Source organism: Triticum urartu, chromosome 1A (genome assembly GCF_056163025.1).
Source record: "Triticum urartu cultivar PI428250 chromosome 1A, HENAU_Tu73, whole genome shotgun sequence".
Lineage (NCBI taxonomy): Eukaryota > Viridiplantae > Streptophyta > Magnoliopsida > Poales > Poaceae > Triticum > Triticum urartu.
In genome coordinates, this window is record NC_141873.1 from 63,433,908 (window position 1) to 63,450,694 (window position 16,787).

Consider the following 16,787-nt stretch of genomic DNA (forward strand, 5'->3'; position numbering starts at 1 on the left):
AGTAGATTACAAGGCAAGACAAGAGTAGACGATCCCCATCCATCGCCACCTGACCAACCGAATCACTCAGCATTCACCAAGTGAAAGCGACCATGGCCGGCACCGCCGCGTTGCGGTTACATGCGTGGCCCCGCGGCCAGCCGACACCAGCAACACCCGTCGCCGGTCGATCGATAGGCCCCTCCCAACCGATCCTCACTTCTTCTTACTCTTCTTCCTCCGCGGGCTTCTCCCTCTACCTCCTCACACGGATGCACCCCTACGGCAACGAAGCTAGCTTGCTACTTGTTGGCCTTGCCCAGCAGCTTCTCATCTTCTCCCCGGCTCGGCGTCTCCCTTTGGCCGTCGACGGCCGCCGCTAGCTGCTGCGACGGCTGTCCGGCCAGGTGTTCTATTCCATCTCGGCGGCCCGCCGTCCGACGTCGGTGCGGGTTGATCGATAGATGGAGTACGTGGCCGTGCGGGCTCCGACTCCGATGAGCCGCAGGACTCGCCATGCTTACCAGCTCGCCGCCGACCCGACTGTTCCTCCTCCTCCGGTGAGTGCACACTGCACAGTACTGCTAGAATCTATGCACTCCGTTGCCATGTCAGTCAGGTGGTTTCCTTTCCGTTTTCGATCGAGAATTGGAGCAAGTTCCTCTTTTAATTCGGGCAGTGCGTAAATTTGGTTGGACCAGCCCGCGGCCCATGCGCGGCAAGGCGTAGATTAGCATGGGCCAGCCTGACTTATTGGCAATGGCCCGGTCCAGTCACGTACTTGCTGATGCTTTTGTTGCATGGACGATGATGGTTCAGTTGCAGACGACGACGACGACGACGACAGGCAACGGCGTGCAACAGCACAATCGGAGGCGCATGGATCTTGAGCACGAGGTGCATGCCCATCTAAGAATCGTCTTGTGCAATGCATCGGCATGAATAATTTCCGGTTTGGAGACTGAAAATGTGCGGGAATGGTGCAGGTGGCGGAGCTGAAGCAGCAGCTGAGCAACGAGGAGACGGTGCACCACATCCTGGAGCGCGCCCTGCACCCAACCACCACCGCCGCCTCCCCCTCCTCCGCGCGCTCCGTCCTCCTCAACATCCCGGCCTTCATCCCGGCGAAGGCCAAGCAGCTGCTCGCCGAGCTCGTGCTCGTGGAGGAAGAGATCGCGCGGCTCGAGTCGCAGATCCACACCATGAAGGGCGACCTAATCACCACCGCGCAGCAGCAACGGGCGTCCATGGCGACCACCGCCTATGCCTCCTCCTACTCGCCAAGTGTCTATACCAGCAATGGAAATGGCAACAGCAACGGTACGGCGGCATACGCGGCATTGACTCGTCAGCCGGCTGATCAGGTGGCGCCGGAGATCAAGTCCATGTTCTTCATCAGCCAGGCCATGAACGCCGAGTACCTCCAGCGCCATCTGGCCGCCGACGACAAGCCGGACAGGAGCCCCAGAGACCAGACCAGAGGATCAGGAGCCGGCGCCGTCAGCCCAAAGTTCAACGATGACAGCTTTGGCCCCCCGCCAAGGAATTCCCATGACAAGGTAACCACCAATCTGACATATATCTATGCAACACTGCTCAGTGAAAATCATGCTCTGTTTATGCTCTGTACGTTGCTCCTTCCAGAAGCAATCGAATGGCGCAGACCAAAAACCTCTGCAGGTCACCCAAGAACCGTCACCGCCGCCGACGACGGCGAAGAGGGACGAGCAGAGCAAGGCCCAGCCGAACAAGCTGTCGGAGAGGATCGTGAAATGCCTGGCGGTGATCTTCATCAGGCTGCTCCGGTCGTCGCGGGCGGCGGAGATGGACAAGTCCGGCAACCTCGCCAGGTCCGGGAACCTGCAGGGGAGCTTCAGGATCGACGCGGCGCTGAACGTGGCGGCTGGCGCCGCAAAGGAGAAGGACAGGGGGCAGCAGGACCACTACGGCATCTTCGGGATACAGGACTCCATGGTCAGAGACATCGGCCCCTACAAGAATCTCGTCAGGTTCACCTCCAGCGCCTTCGACCTCCGAGGGTTCTCCGGCTCCCCTCTGCTCACCAAGCTGAGGTGAATAAGTAAATCCATTTGTTCATTTTTGACAGTTTCGATCATCTCTTGCTTTTTGTTAGAAGTACTAATTTCTTTGGTCGTGTTGTCTGGTGCTGCTAGGGAGATGTTGGAGGCCTTGCAGCAGGTGGACTTAAGGTTTCTGACGCACCAGCAGAAGCTAGCATTCTGGCTCAACATATACAACACATGCATCATGCACGTATGTACATTTTGAGAGATCTTCGGATGCATTTCTTTGAGCTAAAGATTTTTGGTATCCGCTGTTTGAGCTTCGTGTTTTGAATGAATGATCCAGGGGATTCTGCAGCATGGTTTGCCCTCGAACTCTGAAAAGCTGCTGGCACTGAAGAACAAGGTACAGTAGTTCGCTTAAAGAATTTATTTTGGTGTAAAGAAAGTTTAACATGTGTGGGTTGTTTCCTCCCTTTCAGGCAACGATCAATGTTTCTGGGCAAAAGTTCAATCCTCTGGTAATAGAGAATTTCATCTTGAGGCAGCCATCCAGTGTGAAAGAAGTGAGCATTTTGGTAGTTTTCTGTTTTTTGCTTTCAGTTGCACCTGCACAACAAGAATGTGTTGTTCTCATCAACAAACAAACACCGCAGGAATTCTGGAAATGCGACGTCGATGTCGAAGAGCAACAAGTGAGGAGTCTCTACGGATTGAACAGTTCAGAGCCCAACATTCTGTTCGGGATGTGCTGTGGCATCAGATCTTCTCCGGCAGTAAGTTCATCCACTCCTAACACAACTAATAAATCAATTATGTTTTTTTAGTAATATAAATGAATTATGAAGGAAAGAGAAATACTTGAAATCTCCATTGAATCTTTTTTTTTGCGGGGAAAAATCTCCATTGAATCTAACATGAGCGGAGTGAATCTGGTGCTGCACATGCATATTAATTTTGAGTTCCATGCAGCTCCGGATATACAAGGCGGATCGCGTGATGGCGGAACTGGAGAAGGCGAAGCTGGACTACCTGCAGGCGTCGCTGGTGGTGACCTCGACGAGGAGGCTGATGATCCCAAGCCTGATACACTCCAACATGCATGACTTTGCCAAGGACATGGAGTCCCTGCTCAGGTGGATCTGTGAGCAGCTCCCCACATCTTGGTCGCTCAGAAAATCCATGGTGGACTGCTTGAGGGGGCATCTCAAGGTCGAAGACGTCGTGGAGGTGATCCCATACGACTATGAGTTTCAGTACCTGCTGCCCAAGTGAACAGTTACGCTATTTGTTTTAAGTTAAGTGTACTACTACACAAATGGCGTACAGTACATATTTCCATGTATATTGTTGTCTTAGAGGTACAAATAGTGGTTTGATATGTGCAAATTTTTTGGGTCAAAAGCTTTATTTTTTGGATATCATATTAGTACAGTTTTTCGATAAAGTTTGTTTTTTCTAACTCAGAATATCTAGCGGATAAAAAACATGATGAGCAACACCCGGGTTCTACGTAACTAAGATGGACACAACCAAATACCAATTATGTGACAAAAGAAAGGATAAAAATTGACATATCGGCGGCAATAAAGTCATATAAGACCGACACGGAGAACTTCCCCTTCGCTCACGCTGCCTCTAGGGGGCCGGCTCGGGCGAACCCTAGCCGCCGCCCTCGACCCATCTTCCTCGCCCATCTCCTGCCGCCGCCGGAGGAAGCCGGCGAGCAAAGCTCGTCCGGTGGATGGCGGTGGCGGGCTCGCCTCGCCTCTTTTTTCGGGAAACCTCCGACTAGTGCACACTGGTGACCCTGGGTGCCATGCACGTCAGCAGAGCCAGGAAGCTGGGGCGGCGGCCCCAGGAGCTATCGGCGGTTGTTGCGCTGCCACGGCTACAGGGGTAGCGTGGTGGGCAGCCGTGGCTCCCGGTCGTGACGGATCGGGGCGTCCCCTTCCCAGATCCATTCCGCTAGGGGCGGTGGCGGTTCGGGCCCTCGCCGGCAGCCCTGTGCATGGGGGTTGCTCTCCCTTCCTCTCCGTCGTGGTGAGGGAGGTCATGGTGTTGTTAGCGTGGTGGTCTGCAAGGATCTGTGCTGTGGTTGCGTGGTGGTTTGCGGGGAGGTCATGGTGTGGTGGTCTGGGTTAGGCCCAGAGTCGTGGCTGGCAGTGTCAAGGTCGGGTCTTCCCGACTATCGGCGCATGCGGTGGTGGGAGCCTGGTGGGCTCTGGCCTGTGGGGGCTCCTGGATCCCAGGGCGGTGGCTCTGGGTTGCGGTACATCTGGTCAGTCAGGCGTTGACGACCGGCCGTGGCCATCATTGGTGAAGGAGAGGCTGGCGGCGCCCGGTGTCGCCTACCTTCGTTGATGATGGGTGTGGCTTTCCTTCCTGCAGTGGTGCACCCAGCCGACGGCTTGTTCTCTCGTCTCCGCTCTGGTGGTCTCATGGCCGGGGCGAAATTTCCACATGGCTGGCAGCTCGTAGCGACGACGCATGCGGGTGCTGTTTCGTTTTGATCTTGATCTTGTCTTTTCTCGAGTGCCGGGGGCAACCCTTGTTCTGGTTCGCTGGAACAAGCAGCGGTGGTGTCACGACGTCATGTCCTTCATCAAGGCGTCGCCTTAGCTTCTCACAGAGTCAACGGAGTTGGAGCTTCAGGGCATGGACCTCTAGGGCGTTAAGTATGCCATCGCCAACACTCCTGGCATGTCTTTGTCCTCTGGTTTGGCTAGGTCCTGCCACCCACTTGCCAAGTTGTCTAGGCGATTTGGATGGGGAGGTATGTTGACAAAGTTAGCCCTATGTTGATTGTCATGACTAGGTTGTGTAGTGCAAACAAGACAATTGCTTGCTCCCAAAAAAAACAGCACCTCTGCACACAAACAAGACAATTGCTTGCCCCCAATGTAAAAAGGAGGTTGTCAATCGCTTTATCTTGCGAGTTACAAGATTAAAAGCAAATAGTGATGAATAGTATAATATAGAACAGCGAAATAAAAGTAATAACAACAATTTTTATGTGAGTAATATCTAATGAAGAATAAACCTGGGGGTCATAGGTTCATTAGGCTGCTCGTAAGTATCATATAGTAGTATCTTAGATGACCTTATTTATGGGTTGTTTGTACCCGTGTTCGTCCTATTTTTCGCAAATTAACTGGACAACTTTCTTCATCAACGAGTCAAATCTTTTGCCTTCGTTTTAAAAAACTGTGGCAGGGTTTAACCGAAGGGTGTGGTTAGATCTCGTCGCCTGAGATTTAATCAAGTCTCAGTCAAATGACATTACATGCAAGAGAGAAAAGGAAAAAAACTGAAAAGAAAATTTTGTCAGACTTATCAAGACTGTTAATCGAATGGTTTATAGGTGGCAGGGATTAAACCCACCGGGGTCAACTCAATCCCTGTAGGATCTAATCCTCTACAACCGAACAGGGCCTAACATGTTGCCAGCAGTATTTCCGTTTGATTTGCCTAGAGAAGATCGATCGAACTCTTTGCTAGTGGCAGTTGTTGCCAATACTTTGTCACTGTTTGAAACCTGGTGTCGTTGCCAGAAGACCTGTATGCGTGTTGGGTTTCGTTTTCTATGAAAATGGAGCCGGGGGTGCTCCCCTTTGATCGAAAAAAAAAAGATCGATCGAACTTTCTTTGTTTTCTTTTTTTTTTTGGCGATTCTTTATAGACGCACAAAAATCCTCCTTGCCAATTGCTAGACCGTTCGGATCAAGGAACGGGGCCGGTGATTCCAATGTGAAATTTGTTCTTTTGCAAAACGCCGGATCCAATCGTTTCTTTTTCTTTTCACTCAAGAGGACTATTAATAGAGAGATTTTACGGTGCATCATACTCCTGTAAATAGTGGGTAGTATATAGGTGATCCAATGGTCATTATTGATCCTTGTTTTTTTTCTCTTGAAGACATTTTAGTAATTGGATGTAAGGGTAGATTAGTCCTTTCTTAATAATAATGTTATTAATTTATAACATGGGTAATTGCAGTGATTGGAATCGTACGTACTCACAGTTGGAATAGAATCATACGTACTCACAACTGGAATAGAATTGCCGTATCTGTTCACTAGTAAGCGACACGTGCAACACACGTCTTAACAAATATAAATATTAATACCCATTGTATTATTGGAGATTGTACATTTTCACTATAATTTTAAATATTTTGTTAATTTCAATAACAATCAGGCACACAATGTTGAGACAGTACTATCTAAAATACATCACACATACTTAAATATTAGAAATATCTTACGCTAAAAATCATGTGTTTGAAACAAATGCTCCAATAAATATTTTCACCCATTGTTTAGATCATACATAGTGTTGTGGATACCCTACCGGTGCAAGGTTCAAATCATGAAAGAGCCATACCTTTACACATTCCAGCAAATGATATCGAAAGAATGAACTTACAGTCACATATACCATTACAATAACAGAAATTCAGCAGAAATCACCATTCAACTAATAAACAGCAATGCGCCCCACCTAACAAATGCTATTAGAAATCAGGGCAAGCAGCTACTATTTTAGCAAATTAATTAGAATCCATAGTTTCATACAGATTACAGAGGTAAACACGCGTCCCAGAAAGACAGTCTCAACAGCATCGACATATTGTCACAACATGAATTCGTCACCACTCCTGACTCCCGAGCATGCGAACAACAGGACCACACAAACCAGAATCTTGCGAAGAGAATTGACAAATCAGTGTTTTAATCTCCAGGAACATATAGAACTTTCCCCACCAAGCAGCGGTGCAGATAAAATTCAATACATAGTTCCAATGTGGACAAGCTTCATAACATCTGGAACAACCCCTTGGCCTTGCTTTCGTGATCGAGTGATGAAAAGATATTGTCAACTTTTTTAAGGTTGTTGCCCAACTGAATAACCGTTGCACAAAATCACGTTCATGTTCAGTTCCTGATAATTCACTAATTTCTACTTCTTGGAGGCGATCGAGCACAAGTTTATCAGTTTTACAGTGTGTTGGCTGATCACAAATGCAACTCGATGGGCATGGAGTCTGTGCCTGAAGTGAGTAGCATATCAACTTTGTAAGATTAACCAATACATTTCATAGCGAAAAAGAGATGAATGATAAATTATCAGACTGCCTGAGTACTTCGACATGCATCAGCACAATTTACAAAAGAACACCGGGAAATAGTTTGAAGCTAGGATACTACAGAAAATATGTTTGTTCTGTAAAAGAGCTGGTACGACAAACACTATTATAGAAGTCACATAAATTCTTAAGCATGATAATGTTCAGCTCTACCTTTGGACTTCACTGTCAATGAAACCTCTTAAAAAAGATATCGTAACTAATAAAATTTTCTCCAAGTACTTACTCTAATTGTGTCATCAAGATTGAGCCTGCCAGGCAATAAAGCACCATATATCCTCACATACATTAGAAAACAGTACGTCACTTTGCTAAACTTGAAGATGAAAGTATTAGCACTTACATGAGCCATAGAATTTCCACGGTTAAAGTTTGAAGACAAGGTATTAGTATTAAACCAACACCTAGAGTAGAGCAACTGGCAATCAAGTCTAGGTATGCCTGAAAGTGCAAGTGCGTATTGTTTTTATGTCACTAACCTGATAACTCAAGCATTATAAGTGCTTTACAAAGATATAAACAAATTAAGGATAGTTTTAAGTGTCAGCGTTCTTACACCAGTGCACACTTCCAGAATGTGGAATGAGCTGGCACCAAAGCAATGTCCGTGTGACATCACAGCCAGGGGCAAGCATGTAAGTCAGGGAGCCTTGTCATGTCTTCTATCAAGTATCGATCGTTGCCTATATCCTGCAAAACTACTATGCTGAGGACATGCATTTGGAAAAATCAACTGCTGAACTGGGCTTTTCCAGGGTGAAGAAACATATATCCAGTTTTAAAGGTTTTTTCCTTCCAACATAATGAAAGGTAATATGATTTCGAGTGCTTTTGAACATGTATTCACCATTCTGAACAAACATTGGCAAGATGTTACCCCAAGGTGCCCAAATAATAAGTAAAGCATGACTAACAAACATGGTACGATGGCACTAACAAGTTGGGAAGTGCACACAAAATTAAAATGATGTGCATGTGTGCAGTAAGGGAAAAAGGATTCAGCAGGTCACAATTTCTGAAAAATAAACAGCCCGGAAAAACCATTGAAAAATCATTCTTTTGCGGAGAAGAAAATACATGTTCATCCTAGTGAAGCACTACTAATTAATAAATACTACAAAATCAATAGCTGATAATAATGTAGTAATAATGAACTAACGATTTTCATTTAGCGCATGAACATTGAATTTATTTATTGTATTGAAGGGAGGATATTTCCTTTGACGAGAGGAATAACTAACATATGCAAACTTCTTATGCAAATAAGTATATATTAAAACACTAATAACACTGTATAGAACAACCTGAAAGACATTGAGCTCCACATCGCCGAGAGCTCCATCCCTGTCGTGGTAAAAAGATATAAAAAAGATGCAGAAGATAAACATTGTTTAATTAAATATTTCCATGGACAAATCACCAACATTATATAGAAGGTAACATACTTAATATACTGATATATGGGATAAAACGAAACCATACTTCCCATAATAGTTTATGAGATGATGGGCAATGGCGACAGCTTAATGTATGCGTTGCCCGATGCACACAAAACAGTCCAAAGTACTTTTGTAGAAGTTGTACTCATGTTGTCTTGTACAAACGCAGTAACACGTAAGAACATTTAGGCTTGTATAAAAAAACAGTTCAGAATTTAGGCTTCAAAGATTACAAGGAACCGAGGAAGGCATACCATTGAGCTGCATTGCATGTCTTCAATGTTCAGATCTTATACACGCCATGCTTCTGCTATCCAATCCCTAGCTGATCGTGGCTTCAGAAAACCTGAAATTGGATATCACATTTCTTTCAGCAATGGATGAAACTGCATTCATATGAATGTATATACATCTCAAATTTCATAGAACAGTTTCACTCTCAATGGGAGAAGCAATCTCAGAAGGGGATGCGGGGTGGCCAGGTGAGATGCAGCGTGTCAATTGTCGGGAGGGGGTGCAGAGGCCTTCCTACAAGACAATAAGGCCATCAAGCAAAAAATGCAATTAGTTACTGTTGGTCATCTATTACTCATGCTAGCTTATCTCCTGGGAAAAAGTACTACAAAATCTCCAAGTGTTCATAGACGCAACCATACTTCAGTTATCCGTTGACACATAGCGAGTACTCCTAAAGCAGTAAAACAAAAATTACCTATTTGGGTTGATCGTTTGCGAAACTTGGAAAAGAAAAGCATAAAAAAACAAGAGCTCCAAAGGCACAAAAAAGAAAATCATAAAACTATGTTGAGGCTAACCTTTGGATCATGCAGTGTGGCACACAAGAAATTCCATGAGGCAGCAGCAAGGTAATAACGCTCAGGATCATGCCATGTAGTAGTCCAAGAAGTACGAAGAGTGTTTCATTGCAATTCAGTAGAATAATTACTATTCAATGGCTAAACTGTCCACTTTTGCACTATCTCGGGAATTTATATTGTAATCACCAAACAATATAAGGCGGACAAGGTCGCACCAATATAAAAAAACAACAAATATGTCCAAAGTCAAGATTTCGATGAAAAGAAAAATATCACAATAACACAAATAAAAGTGGAGTGTGAGCTATGTGCCATTGCTTCTATCATCAGAATAGAGAGAAAGCAAGAGTTTCAGCGGTTCATCGTAAGCAACGCATGCACTCAAATTGTAGCTCGAGACCAATGTGCACAATTCATATATGTGTGTCTCAGTGCAATCTCCGTTTATGTGTTTTGCAGCAACCATGTTTAAAGCACACCATTTTTATTACTATGTGGTAACAAATATATGTTTTCCATAGCGAAGGTGTGGGTTGTTATTAAAGGGCAGTCAACAACTTTAAGATTAGTAGTTCTAACATCAGAAATCAATCCTACTATCATCCCTATTCTTCTTCCAAAAGGGCTAAACTTTAATCCAATTATTTAGGCTATGATAGAATAATAATGTTGTATGTGTAACTGCCATCTAATATCCATGAAATTTTCTCTATTTACCTCATCATGTTTTCCTGAAACTTGATGCACAGGCCAATGTGATTCAGAGTTTTAGTGATGCTGCAGATTCTAGAAATAGGTTAGTCATATTCATTATTCCTGCAGAAGACAATCCACCAGATATTAGATATTGTTATTGTTTCATTAGTGTCCCAAGGCCCTCACTTATCCAGATCAAATCTCTAAAAAAAGCGCATGATGTATGTTTCTATAACTAAAGCTGATTCACCGCTCGTTGTATTGGATGTACACAAGGTGTGAACACAGAAGAAATTGGCAGCAAACTGTAAACCAATAGCGAAGATCTAAATTTCAACACTAAAACGGTCATCTATACTCAGAGAACAAGCAAACCAATTTTGGATTCTCTAACCAACAATTTACCAGCATAGATGTTTAGGCACACATACAAACAGCTGCCATCAGGATTCCTGAAATTTTATGAGGACATATTGAATTCCTGATTAGTGAGGATTTCAGAAATTTGTAGTCCAAGCATTTGCAGTCCAAGCAACTCATACATTTGAAGTTTCGTTGCTTACCTTCCCGTTGTGTTGCTATGCTCCTGAAGTCGCCTAACTACAGGAAAAGGAGGCCAAAGTTTTGCTATATTTGGTTATCCACAATAGCATACAACATGTCCATATTAATCTGAAAAAACAAACAACAGACGAAGGAAATGAGAGGTAGAGGGATTGGGTTATCCACAATAGCATACAACTATCCGTATTAATCTGAAAAACAAACAACAAAAGAAGGGATTGAGATGCCATGGTGGCTAGGTACCCATGGATGGAGCAGCCGTAGGAGGGCGGAGGCGGCAGCAGGGAGGTCGTTGGGCCGCCGCGCGCCCCGGTCTGAGGCGCGGCCACGTTCGCCAGCGGCCGCCATCCCGCGTGCGTCCAAGTCCCCAACGGCACCAGCAGGTCCCGCGTGCCTCGCCGGCGACGAGCGCCCTGACGTACAGTCAGGCCGACGGTGGAGCGGTCGGTGGGAACTCCAGTTGGACAGGCTGTGGTCCCGGTGATGTGAGGTGCTGCGTGCGTGCGGCGGCGATGATGCGCACGGCGGCGATGTTTGGGAGGGCAGGCGTGGCGGTTGGGGCGTGTATCGGCGGCGAGGTGAGACGGGGAAGAGGCAGGGGAGGTTACGGCCTCGGGGGTGGCGTGGGTGGGGCGAGGGCATCGGGACGGGACGGGATTTATTTTTCGGCACCCAAATCGTTTAGCGATAAGACGTGGTTAGTGGCTTGGTGTTAAACATGGAATGAATCTGGGACGCTAAATCTGAGAAATATACGGTGCAGATTGTTTGGATCTGCCACTTTCTTTCTTTTATAGGAGTAGTAGATAGTAGATGGCATAGTGGGTAATTAAAGCGTAAAACGCGTTTAGTATGCTGGAGGGATGTAGACCATCAGATTGCAGATTTCGATGAATAGGATGATCTGGTTCTCCGCCCTCTCTTTCTTTTATAGTGGTAGTAGATAGGTCTTCTCGTGCGTTTTGTGCCGCCGCCTATCTGCCCGGCAGTCGTGGCACAGGGGCCGCCTCTCCTCCCCCCTCCCCCCCCCCCCCCCCCCCCGCGGCCGCTTCTTCCCCCGCCCATCGGTCGCCGTTGCCTGAGTCGCACTTGGGCGGCCGCTCCGTCTCCCGGCCTGCGGTCGCCGCCGCAAGATCTTGGACGGGCCCCAAGATCTTCAACGGCGCAGCTGGCCCGCGCCGCCCGGTGGCCCTCTATCTCCGTCGCAGGATCTTCTGACGGCGCCCGAGATCGGTTCCTCCGCGCGTCGTGATCCCTCGCATAGGTACATTGCCTCTGGTTCTCCCCAAACACCATAGCTGGGCGCACATGGATGCTGGCTGTGCACGCAATACCAATTCAAAAACGGCTGCTAGGTTTTCTGTGCGTGTGGATGCTGAATTAGTAGTGTGTGTGAGGTTTCTAGTTCTTGTACTGTGAGTAAAATGCTCTCAGATTATGTGTTTGATATTGTGGGATGCATGTTACTTCTTACAAGAACATAATACAAATTTCTGGGAACATGAAAACGATGGGTTAAATTACTATGACCAGTAGGATTCTTGGCTTCTCAAGAAACTAGTAAGGATGTCAGAGATTATTGGTTCAGTTACAGATGATAATCGTTGACAATGTATAATTAATATGTTTTAGTTCCAGCGTATTTTCTTTCATGTAAATATGCAACAGGTTTTGCTGTTTCTTATGGCAGGATATCGGCATGGCTGGTGAAGGCATCTCGATAGATGAATTTATGGAGTACGGCTCGATGGTCAGGCAGACATTTAAAAGTGAGAACGAAGCGTACAAGTTCTACTTAGCGTATGCGAAGAGCAAAGGGTTTGGTGTTAGAAAGGGCGATCTGAAATATAAGGGAAACAAGGAAAATGCATACCGGAGGATGTTTGTGTGCTGCAAACAAGGATATCGTGACGTAAAGCACTTTGATGAAACCGACAAGAAAAGGACGCCAAGGGCACTCTCTCGGTGTGGTTGTCCTGCTCTTTTGCAGGTTGAGATTCAAGCAAGCACTGGGTTGTGGTTTGTAAAGAATTTTGTTGACCAATATAGCCATCCATTCATAAATCCTGAGTTGTCACCTTTCCTGTGGTCTCATCGTGGCCTGAACGACCCACAGAAGGCGGATGTCATTGAGTACTCGGTTGGTGGACTTCACACACATCATATAATGGATGTGATGGAGAAGCAGGCTGGTGGTTTCGGCAAGGCTGGATTTATATCTCGTGATCTGTATAACCATGTTGCATTGGAGAAGAAGAAAAAGATAGAAGGTAGCGATGTTCAGTTTATGCTGAACTACATGACAACACAACAGATGAAAGACCCAGATTTTTTTACAGATACACCACAGACAATGATGGGCATCTGCAGAACATATTCTAGGCAGACGCCCAATCTCGCTTGGACTATGTTGCATTTGGTGGTGTGGTGGTGTTTGATAGCACATACCGGTCAAACAAATATAGGTTGCCGTTTGTTCCATTTGTGGGGCTGAACCATCACCGTAGCACAGTCGTGTTTGAGGTTGGTCTTGTATCCGGCGATTTCAGAATAAGCCTCGGTCCAATTTCAGAATAAGCCTTGGTACAGACACAGCTAGCAAGTGGTGGTGCCTGGGCCAGAGATGATGGAGAAGCTAGCTTACGAAATAGAGGAAAGAAATGGGGGCCAATGGATCGATGGGTCGGATGCGAGTACCTGCATCGGCCACGACAGATCTGTACGACACTGGTCGGCGTGTAGGGCCTTGACGGGGACGGGGCATGCTGGCAACGTCTCGCCTTAGTCCTCCCCCTCGGTGACCCACTCCACATCCTGCAGCTTAGGAGGGGAACACGAACGGCGGGGACATTTAGCCGCCGACCACAGCCACCGACCAGAAAAACAACTTGTATCATGATTCCTCACCATAATAATAACAATGATTTCAGCTTCTATAGATGTGCAATTTCAACGACTACAAACCCAAATTACAAACCCAAATTACAGACCCAAATATCATCCAATGCGGCAAATCAAATCAATCGATAAGTGAGATCTGTACGAAGCTAGTACCTTAGTGGAACTCCAACTCGGCGACGCGCAGGGCCGTCACGGCGATGGGGCATGCCGCTGCAGCAACGTCTCGCCTTCGTCCCCCTCCCCCCTCCCCCTTAGCCACCAGCTCCAGAACACGAATGGCAGGGCCATCTCGCTGACGATGACTGTGACACCATGGGGGCAACGCCGCAGCGCCCGCTCATCTGGCCGAAGGCGGGGCACCAAACCCTAGCGCCCGCACTGACTGCGCGAAGGGCCGTCACGGCGACCGGGGCTCGTCATCGTCCTCTCGCCCTACCGCGGCCAGCGTTCGATTGGGATTTTTTTTCTCATTCAAGGTCTGCCTAAACAGTCGGCCTCATTTCCCTCAGGGAGCAGACGGCGATGGCTAATGAAAAAAAAGATGAATACGTGAAATTCCACAAATGCCCTTCATTCGTTTTCTGAGGAAACCAGCCCGCGTTTTTGGTAAACAGCGAACTACCGAAACTACCTCTGATAAGAAAATATACTATCGAAAATCTGTGGTAGTATTTCCATATCTGGATCGTCCAAACGAAAATATGAACGGTCAATATTGATCTGATGCACCGTAAAAGGTCTCTATTAATAATCGCTACTATACACGCTGAACCACAAAATAAACTTGAAACCAGGCCACGACAGCTGCGGCAACTCCATCCCTCCCTTCCCTTGTCTAAGGCCCTGTTTGGTTCAGCTTTTATCGACGGATTCCGCTGCCGCGCAGCAGAATCTGAACCAAAGGGCGAATCCAGCAGATTCCGATTTCAGAAATCCGCTGCCAAAATTTGAACCAAAAGCGGAAGCAGCCCAGGACGTGCTTTCCAAAATCTGATTCTGTTGCAGGACAAAATCTGAAAAAGCTGTATCAGCTGGTTCATCAAATGACCTACATCTTTTTCACAGCAGATTTTCCACAGTTGCTTTTAGAAATCCACAGCCGAACCAAATATGGCCTAAGCCGCATGTCATGAGGTATTCACGGCTTAGTTCCAGCACTCGACGGCAACTCGCTGACGCGCTTCCCATTCCCGTCCAGCTCGACTCCAGCTCGGTCCCGAGTCCCGACCCTTGATTGGGCTCGACACTACCTAGCTCACCACGACAATGGCGGAGCTGTGCGATCTTCCTGCTGCTGTTGTAGCGTCATCCGAGGAAAGTTCATATGTGATCAAGATAGACGGATACTCAAGAATCAAAGGGCAAATTCAGCATGGCAACTACGTGAAATCTACCCCTTTCACTGTTGGAGGTAACGACTGGGTTGTGGAGTACTACCCAAACGGCTCCGACACCGAAAAGTATGAAGCCGGCTTCATATCCGTTTTTCTAGCTCTTGCCCCCGCTGGTTCCAAGGATGTGAAGGCAAAATTTAGATTCAGTCTGCTTGACAGGGAAGGGGAACCGGTGGCATCGAAAAGCAAGAACACGTCCGAACACATCTTCAATAGCAAACGTTCAAGCAGGGGTTTTAGTAGTTTTATCAAGAAGGCTGATCTTGAGGGAGCGGCGTATCTAAAGCACGACAGTTTCAGCATCAGGTGTGATGTTACCGTCGGGAAGTATATCCATAGAGGTAATCGGGTTATTGCGATTCCTCCAAGCAACTTGCATCAGCATCTCGGTGACCTCCTCCTAGAGAGCAAAGATGGAGCGGACGTGACCTTTCATGTCGGCGAGGTGAGTTTCTTGGCTCATAGGTCCATACTCGCCGCTCGGTCATCCATCTTTAGAGCGGAGCTCTTTGGCGCCCTGAAGGAGAAAGGCGGTAGTCCAATTGAAATCAGTGATATGGAAAGTGATGTATTCAAATCATTGCTCCACTTCATATACACCGACTCACTGCCCGTTCCTGAGACGAGTAGTGGGGGTGAAACACGGAGAGACGCGGTGATGGCTAGCCATCTACTTGTTGCAGCTGACAGGTACAACATTGAGAGACTGAAGCTGATATGTGAAGAGAAGTTGTGCAACCTCATCGACTCTAATATCGTGGCGACCACTTTGGCTCTAGCTGAGCAGCACGGCTCTTATAGAGTCAAAGATGCTTGCTTTGAGTTCCTTGTTTCTCCTTCCAATTTGGAGGCGATGATGGCAAGTGATGGTTACAAGCATCTGAAGAATAGCTTCCCGTCTGTTCTCAGAGAGCTGGCTGCTAGCTTCCTGCCGGCCGAGCTGAAAGCGGTCAAAGATATTATCATGACAATTTAGTAGTGTGGCTCATGATCATTGCATCTAATCCAATAATTTGGTATCTACGTTCTTACCTATTTCATTGTACGGTACTATGGTCTATGGTTGCATGTATGTCTCAGGGGCTAAGGGCAAAACAATGTATCTATATTCATATTCATTTTGCAATCAGAATGCGAAGTGGTAGGTGATACTTGTGTCTTGTATTTGATGGGATGCATCATGCATGACTAGTATCGAACTGGATTTGTTGTGTAGTTTTTGTTACGGTTTTGTAATGACTTAAAGCTTGTGCAGTTTCTGCTCCACGTGTAGCCAGGTTTTTGATGGACTGAAGTACTCACCTACCTTGCTTAACAAAGATATGAGTAGCTTTGTGATTCCAAGTTTGTATACGGAAAAAGCTTTGATTTTTTTCTAGAAAAAATAGGTGGGGCTTCCCCGGCTCCATTACTTAGAAAAAAGCCCGTGAAAAAGGTCCATATTGGTTTTGCAACAAAGGAAAGCGTTGAGGCGGGTCTAAAAAGTGCAAAGGGAATAAGGCAAAATGTGGAGTACAGGTGTACAACTACATTAGGTTACACACTTTAAGACTTTCATGTCAGGCGCGCTGCAGCCATCGACCAACAAGGGGATTCATCAGACGGGGCTCTCTGTTGCAGCTTCAGTGCAGGCTACATGCTTAAGGGTGGATGTGTGAGAAGAATCGATCCACTTGCTCCATTATATGATCCTGGAAAATAAGCCGTTATTTTTGGACTGTTCTTAAGACGAGTCACCATATGTGTTTCAGCGACAGGCAATGGACACCACCAAAACTAGGTTGTGTATGTGCTATCACAAAGTCTAGAGTGTAGAAAATATG

The 16,787-nt window shown here is 46.6% G+C and overlaps 2 protein-coding genes, 1 long non-coding RNA gene and 1 pseudogene across 12 annotated transcripts; 3 read left to right on the top strand and 1 right to left on the bottom strand.

The window, feature by feature from the left end:
* On the top strand, positions 1 to 3,450 carry LOC147990038 (uncharacterized). 2 transcript variants are annotated; one of them, XM_087547073.1, is made up of 9 exons: positions 1 to 539; positions 805 to 876; positions 966 to 1,538; positions 1,624 to 2,051; positions 2,154 to 2,253; positions 2,350 to 2,409; positions 2,486 to 2,569; positions 2,660 to 2,779; positions 2,976 to 3,450. In XM_087547073.1, exons 1-9 carry the CDS (start codon positions 444 to 446, stop codon positions 3,276 to 3,278), a joined length of 1,836 nt encoding a protein of 611 aa, XP_087403199.1. In that variant the 5' UTR covers positions 1 to 443; the 3' UTR covers positions 3,279 to 3,450. The 2 variants fall into 2 exon arrangements, with proteins under 2 accessions (XP_087403199.1, XP_087403195.1); XM_087547069.1 differs by having other exon boundaries at positions 12 to 539; positions 799 to 876.
* Positions 3,451 to 6,408: 2,958 nt separating this feature from the next.
* LOC147990039 (uncharacterized) lies at positions 6,409 to 11,343 on the bottom strand. Of its 9 annotated transcripts, XR_015618962.1 has the most exons (9): positions 10,913 to 11,341; positions 10,669 to 10,777; positions 9,407 to 10,557; positions 9,248 to 9,279; positions 8,846 to 9,119; positions 8,457 to 8,496; positions 7,709 to 7,842; positions 7,496 to 7,593; positions 6,409 to 7,056 (listed from the first exon to the last, which is right to left on the bottom strand). It is a non-coding gene; the product is annotated as an uncharacterized LOC147990039 (long non-coding RNA). The 9 variants fall into 9 exon arrangements; XR_015618953.1 differs by adding an exon at positions 7,379 to 7,403 and having other exon boundaries at positions 8,846 to 10,557; positions 10,913 to 11,343; XR_015618957.1 differs by having other exon boundaries at positions 8,846 to 9,279; positions 10,913 to 11,342.
* Positions 11,344 to 12,368: 1,025 nt separating this feature from the next.
* LOC147990040 (protein FAR1-RELATED SEQUENCE 5-like) lies at positions 12,369 to 13,278 on the top strand (annotated as a pseudogene).
* Positions 13,279 to 14,836: 1,558 nt separating this feature from the next.
* LOC125530720 (BTB/POZ and MATH domain-containing protein 2-like) lies at positions 14,837 to 15,940 on the top strand. The gene is made up of 2 exons (XM_087521527.1): positions 14,837 to 15,030; positions 15,106 to 15,940. The coding sequence occupies exons 1-2, from the start codon at positions 14,837 to 14,839 to the stop codon at positions 15,938 to 15,940; spliced, it is 1,029 nt and encodes a 342-aa protein (XP_087377653.1).
* Positions 15,941 to 16,787: the final 847 nt, after the last annotated feature.

Excerpts from the sequence above, each read along its gene's own strand:
- LOC147990038 (XM_087547069.1), top strand. The coding sequence starts at position 444 with ATGGAGTACGTGGCCGTGCGGGCTCCGACTCCGATGAGCCGCAGGACT. Across the intron at positions 877-965 it reads GCATGGATCTTGAGCACGAG|GTGGCGGAGCTGAAGCAGCA; the intron begins GTGCATGCCCAT and ends GGAATGGTGCAG. Across the intron at positions 1,539-1,623 it reads CAAGGAATTCCCATGACAAG|AAGCAATCGAATGGCGCAGA; the intron begins GTAACCACCAAT and ends TGCTCCTTCCAG.
- LOC125530720 (XM_087521527.1), top strand. The coding sequence starts at position 14,837 with ATGGCGGAGCTGTGCGATCTTCCTGCTGCTGTTGTAGCGTCATCCGAG. Across the intron at positions 15,031-15,105 it reads AACGGCTCCGACACCGAAAA|ATTCAGTCTGCTTGACAGGG; the intron begins GTATGAAGCCGG and ends GGCAAAATTTAG.